General features: G+C 39.4%; 2 protein-coding genes across 6 annotated transcripts; one reads left to right on the top strand and one right to left on the bottom strand.

Moving 5' to 3' along the window:
* Positions 1-487: 487 nt before the first annotated feature.
* Positions 488-1,006, bottom strand: LOC111400458. The gene is made up of 2 exons (XM_023027873.1): positions 697-1,006; positions 488-606 (listed from the first exon to the last, which is right to left on the bottom strand). The coding sequence occupies exons 1-2, from the start codon at positions 1,004-1,006 to the stop codon at positions 488-490; spliced, it is 429 nt and encodes a 142-aa protein (XP_022883641.1).
* A 2,561-nt stretch (positions 1,007-3,567) lies between these two features.
* Positions 3,568-6,507, top strand: LOC111401642 (paired amphipathic helix protein pst1-like). 5 transcript variants are annotated; one of them, XM_023029474.1, is made up of 5 exons: positions 3,568-3,744; positions 3,878-3,969; positions 4,995-5,189; positions 5,248-5,355; positions 5,962-6,507. In XM_023029474.1, the coding sequence occupies exons 3-5, from the start codon at positions 5,142-5,144 to the stop codon at positions 6,049-6,051; spliced, it is 246 nt and encodes an 81-aa protein (XP_022885242.1). In that variant the 5' UTR covers positions 3,568-3,744; positions 3,878-3,969; positions 4,995-5,141; the 3' UTR covers positions 6,052-6,507. The 5 variants fall into 5 exon arrangements, with proteins under 5 accessions (XP_022885242.1, XP_022885241.1, XP_022885243.1 ...); XM_023029473.1 differs by having other exon boundaries at positions 3,571-3,744; positions 3,878-4,036; XM_023029475.1 differs by having other exon boundaries at positions 3,574-3,744; positions 3,878-4,036; positions 5,263-5,355.
* Positions 6,508-6,513: the final 6 nt, after the last annotated feature.

Raw genomic sequence — 6,513 nt, 5'->3', positions numbered from 1 at the left:
TCCCGGAGGGTGGCCTTGAGATCTCGACCAATTGTTACCATTTTTCCATGCTCGAACTCGATCACTTCCAATTCCTCAACCGAGGCAAGTCTACCCCTTGGCTCGAGCTCAAGCTCGAGGTCTGAAAGTTGCATGACGTTTGTACTCATTCCTCGGATGCTAGTAACATAGCATTTTCTGGCAGCTATTTGGTCTCCTCGAACTACCCCATGCTATGACCTGTTAGGAACTTCATGGCTACGTGGAAAGTTGATACAATGGCTTGTATCTTGTTCAGTAGGGGTTTTCCCAAGATGATGTTGTAAGCCATAGGAGTGTTAACCACTTGGAAAATCATGATCTCCGTCACTTGTGCATTGTCAGAACCCAATGTTAGCGGAAGCTCGACGATGCCTTTCGGGATAATGACTCCACCACCAAATCCTTGTAGAGGAGTTTTTACTGCTTCGAGCTGTTTGGAAGAGATCCCCATTTTAGCGAAAGCCTTTTATGAGAATATATTTGCTACACTCCCATTATCAACCAGAATCCTCTTTACTTCAAAGTTAGCCACAATTGCAGAGACGACCAGGGCATCGTCGTGAGGATATGATATTCCTTCTAAATCTGTTGTTACAAAAATAATGTCTTTGACTTTATCATGGGAATCTTATGAGGTATGAGCATGTTAGCGGGTTTATTGCTTTTGCCCACTACTTGTGTCTCCTCCAGATGCTATGCCTCCAATGATAATATTAATGGTCCCGATAGTGGGTTGAGCACTGCTTCCGACTCCAGGCTCTTTCTGATTGTCACAGTCATTCCTCGGGCATTTATCATGACCAATGTAATTCCTTAAGAGCCCTCTTTTAACGAGGGCTTCAATTTTCAACTGCAAGGCTTGAAAATCCTCCGTGGTATGCCAATGATCTCGGTGAAATTCACAATACTTGCTCCTATCTCTTGTGTCAGGGGGCGATTTCATTCTTGAAGGCCACTTCAACTCTTTCATAACTTTGATCTCCATTAAGATATTTACCTTGGAGGTGTTCAACCGGGTGAGAGGCCCCGGTGGCCCTTCATTCTTACGCTTGTCCTAAGGATGCTCTAGCCGGGAAACGGGATCATGTTGCTTCTTGTTCTTGACCTTTTCATGGGAAGGACCAGATCTCCTTGTATTCAGCGTTTCCTCCATACTAATGTATTTTTCAGCTCAGGTGAGGAGCTCAATCACTATTTGTGGCGGGGTCTTTGATAGGGACATCTTGAAGGCTTTATATCTTATCACGTATGTGAGGGCAAAGATAGCTATCGTAATGTGAAGATCAGATATTTGAAGTCTTTCCTTGTAAAACCTCGTCATAAATCCTCGTAGGTTTTCATTTGGTCCTTGGCAAAGTTGTATGAGAGAGGTTACAGTCTTTCTGATTCGCTTGCTACTTGCAAAGAAAGCTGAGAACTTATCAGCCAAATCTGAGAATGAGGCTATGGAGTTGGGCTCCAATGTCGAGAACCAATCCCTAGCAGCATTAGTCAGTGTTTGCGAGAAAGCTTTGCACATAACTTGATCCAGTGCTACTTGTAAGTTCATGACATCTGTCTATACATTGAGATGGTTGATTGGGTCGGTCATCCCATCATACTCTTTAATGCAAGGATATTTGAATCTATCAGGCAGGGGATATGACAATATCTCCGACGTGAATGGGGTGTTAGGGATAAAACCCGTTGGCCCCCGAGCATACCGTTGCAAGTCGACTGTAATTCCTTCTTGAATAATTCGAGCAATCTCTCCGAAATCCGTAGCAACCAATCTCAAGCCTGAGGCCATGTTACGAATCCTCGATGTCCCTACTTCGCCAGTTGCAGGGTTTGGTGCTCGGGCTTGAGCATCGCCCATAAAACACCATGCTCTGCCTACACCAGTGACGAATGCGAATTTCTTTGACTTAACAGCTGCGTTAGCATGACCACCTGCTGATGAAGCTCTTCGAAAGCTTTAGTTGTGACGACCGCCGGCTGGGGTGCGGGCACTTCTGACGACTCTTCTTGAGGAGCTGGTTGATCTTCAGCGGGATGAGGGATGCGAGCGGATGAGCTTGCGGGAGGAAGACCTGATTGCGTGTTAACCATGGCTTTTGGTTGCGTTTCCCACAGACAGTGCCAATGATGCTATCAAAAATCGTACCTGTTGATTTTTCGAGCTTGAGGACCCTGGATGAGCACGATCATAGTCTTCCGGTACCTGAAATAAAGGTAACGATGTATGTTCTCGTCGTCCCTCCGATACTTAAGTCAGAAAGGGAATTATATGAGTGATGCTATAAATAGGAGAATAATGAAAACGTACCTGAATAATGTCCAAGGTTGGTATTTATAGGGGTATGTAGTACATCCCGATAGAATTGGAATCGGGTAGATGTTCTTATCCGATAGAGTTGTTTGTGAGGAATGTCCTACTCGTAATGGAACTGTTTTACTAGTGATATTAGAGTTGATATAGAGCCTTTGGGCGTTTAGGTGTCTGTTCATCGAGCATATACATTTCGAAGATCTGTTGATGAACAATGACCCGAGGACATATTCTCGAGGACAACAGGGGGTGAATTTTCATATTCATATGAGTACCGTCCTCAAGATTTAATCCTTGAGGACTAAATTATCCCGAGGACATTTTGGCAGAAAAGTGAGACAGATCAAGTAGGGAGTCCTCGAGGAAAAAGGTCCTCGGGTATGCAATATTGGTATTATCAGAGAGTATTTATTTAGATGTTCGGCCATATGCATATTCCAGGTGATGAGAGATCAAAGTATGACCCAATGTCTAAACAGTGTATCTTCTCGGGTTTGAGAAGGGAGTAAAAGGGTACAAGCTGTGGGATCTTCTTGCAATAAAGGTAGAAATTAGCAAAGACGTGATATCTGATTAAAATTCAATGGTAGTGGTACTCAAGAAGAAAAGGCAACGTATTTTAGCAGCAAGAATTAGTAGATAGTGCAAGTTGTGTTAGAGTGAGCATTCGAAGAGATGAATAATCATAATTTAGAAGCCTCTACCTCAAGTGGTCAGATCACAGTATAACTATAGGAAGACTCAGGCGCACTATCAAGCCACCATTGAGGTATGATTTTGAAGAGTTGATTTCTTATGCACTTTTTATTGGTAGTGATGATCCTACTACCTTTTAAGAGGCTATGGAGAGTCAGGAGAAAGACAAGTGGGTCGAAGCTTTGATGGAGGAGAGTCTCTACATCAGAACCAAACTTGAGATTTGGTGGAGTTTTTGAGGACAATCGAGCAATTGGGCATAAGTGGGTGCATAGGAAAAAGGACAATGAGAAGTTTAAGTATTGTTTGGACTAAATCAATGTATCAAAGTGCTAGTTGACAGAGCAGAGCGGATGGGCCAACGTGCTTGATCCCATAGCAGATCATGGTTTGAAGTTAGCGAATTATTTTTTGTTGTACATTGAACGAAGACAAATTATCAAATCACAAATGTAATAACCACGAAAGTCTATTAAAATGTTGGAAGTGTACACGCAAAAAAAGGGCGTGGCATACGAAGAAATCACGTTGGGATAAGATAGTAAATTGCTAGTAAATAACTTCTCATAAAAGGAAAAATAGAAGAATTTCCAGTACCAAAGCAATCAATTCCCGCCTTTGTTCGACCCAATTTTTCTATCTCCTGGAACTTAATTTTTCTAATTTCCTGCACCTGAATTTGATTTTCATCCTGGCTGAATCTCAATGGACGACTCGTTAGTTCTCTACATACTGTTCTGAATTCCTTAATTTTGTTTTTTGTTCCTGATTACATGCTGCAATTTTTATATAATAACTTATGTTAAAATTTTTGCTTATTGCTAATTTTTTATGTAAATTTTCGTGCAGAAAATCATCCGCAGATGATGGGGAGATTAATGCTGGGTGTGGAATCAAATCAAGTGTAACGATGAAGGACGCAATCGCGTTTATGTATTCAGGTAAAACTGTACTTGGGGCTAAAAGCGATGGTTTTGTTAATCTTTTTAAAGACTACGCGGCAAAAAGGTTTAATTCTATCTCTGATTCTTAATTTTTCCGAAATTTTTTGCCTATTTGATTTTTGTGGATGAATTAATTCTGGATTAAAAATGTGTGTTAGTACTAGAACTATTAGTCCTCCCCGTTCCCTTTTTTTGATAATGACGACCTATTTTTTCTTATTCTTGGATGAACTTATATAATTTGATGATAGTTATGTGCTCACGATGATTTTCTTTCTTTTTTACCTCTTTCAAATTGGGGTTAAAGTGGTTGAGGCAAGCATTGTTAATTCTTGGACAAGCTCTTCAAATTGCCTTTAAAGTTTTTGTAATAAATCAAGAGGAGATTTTCTGAAAGGATTTTGCTCTGTGGAATGAATAGAAATGATTGCACAAACGATTACTGATTTGTTGAATTCGAAGGCTCCAAAAATGAAGTCTTAACAAATTAACAGCAGATTCGTCTTTAGCAAGTGATAACAAGTAGAACTCAATCAAAAAGAAGTATTTTAGAAATCACCAGTTGCAATGTGGTTGTAGTGTTCTGTGGTTTTAGAAAGTATGGATATTAAATGCCTTTTAGATATCTGGTTTGGCAAAAGAGAAGTTCTTTCACTAAGCAGTTTTTGGATATCAAATGGACCTTCCAAGACAATTTTAATGTGGTCGATTCCCTTATTTTGCAATCAGTTCTACTGCAGCACCCATTGCTCTAGCTAATTGTCAACCCTTTCTAAATGTTATTTTGCTTGAATTAGACATTCACTACATGCTTTAAATTTCGAAGGGAGTTATATACATATTCATTAAATTCTATATTTGCAGCGTGATTGAATAAAAGGTTGGGGTGGCGGGGTTACTGCGGTCCCAAAAATTTATTGAATCCTTATCTTCGCTGTTCACTATGATTACGTGTTCATTGTTTTCATCTTGTGAAGTTGGAGATTTATTATTGAATGAGTGAAGTGGTTTGCTTTGTGCAGAATTGATGCCAGGCAAGTTATATCAGGGGCAATACTGTTGTTAAAAGGGCACAGGGATGAATTAATCTTGTTGCAGGCTTCAATTTGTTCTTGCCTCAAGCACATGCGATTTCTGTTCCACTTGAGGATGATGCATTTGCAGGGGAAATGGAACCGTTTTTAGAAGATGCACTTAAATTCATTAAGAATGTCAAGGTAAATTGAAAAGCAACAAGATTATCTCCAGCCTGAGAAGCTTCTAAGATGTACACAGTTTTGCAAATTGCAGGAACAGCTGAATGCTGAACAACTTGCTTACTTCTTGAATCTTCAACATGAACATCAACATATGAGAAAAAGTTTTGAGGACTTGTACTCAGAGGTATAATTTAATCATTTGAATTTTTCTAGTGGATATTAATTTTATGCGGCTTAATAACCAGTAGGGTATTAATGTTGTCCAAGAAACACCAATGGAAATTTTTAAGCTACACCTTAATATATGAATGACTAGGTTTGGACTTGCAATTCTAGTGCATAGGTGTATAGTATTAAATTGTATTGAATAGTGCAAAAGACGAGTTTAGCTTTTAATTTCTTAATATTAATTAATTTACACCGACATCCGAGAGTTTACAATTGCTCACACAGCAGTGGCTTTCACGGTTGGTAGTGAATGCTGGGAACTTTTATCTTGAACTTTGATGTTTTTTGTAAGTAATCCATAAGTACTAAACATTCAACCAGTACACAGAATAGACCTTCAAGTAGGGCAGAGTTTCCCTCGATCTTCCCTAGCAGCATTTGTTTAATTTGTATTATCATTTTCTTTAGAACCATAATGTCCTTATTTGAACCATTGCATGTAGTGCAGATTATTAGGTTTTCATGCTTTGAAATATGAGTCAATTTTATTAGATAGTTATAACTGTTATAGGGCTTTGTCTATTGCTCCCTGGATGCTAGTTTACTGCTCAACAAATTGCAGATTGGCATTCTTTTCAGCAATAAGCCAGATCTGTTACAAGATTTTAACTACTTTTTACCTGCCTTTGAAGCCAATGATCACCCAAGATGAGATATCTCATGCATAAGCAGAATGAAAGTCCAAATATGGAGACAAGATTTTGTGCTTCCTTACTTGGCCCATTTTTAGTATGAAATATACTATACGCTATTGGGTATTTTGTTGCCAAACAACCTCCAACAGGCGATGATGTTTAACGGTTAATTTCATAGGCTCCGGCCGAGGATTGAGATATGAAATCAACACCCCAATTTTCATTTGTGGTTTTTAACGTGTGGCACAATTGAGAAAACATAAAGCAGCTGTTTCTTCCGTTGCGTGAACTATATAGCCGCAAGTTCTCTCTCCTCTTTGTGAGTTTGCAGCCAACTTCTCCTCTTTGTGAGATAAATTCTTTGTCGGTTATTCATATACTCGGGCAACCTTAGTTTATGATTTGTGGGTTGAGCAATTGCTCTTTGGTGTTGATATTGGTTTCTGTTACGTGTACATCAATTGAAGATCTGGTGAGTA

The sequence above is a fragment of the Olea europaea genome, chromosome 10 (assembly GCF_002742605.1).
Source record: "Olea europaea var. sylvestris chromosome 10, O_europaea_v1, whole genome shotgun sequence".
In the NCBI taxonomy this organism is placed as follows: Eukaryota; Viridiplantae; Streptophyta; class Magnoliopsida; order Lamiales; family Oleaceae; genus Olea; species Olea europaea.
Note: the sequence above shows the minus strand (reverse complement) of the source record. Positions and strands in the feature narration are given on the sequence as shown.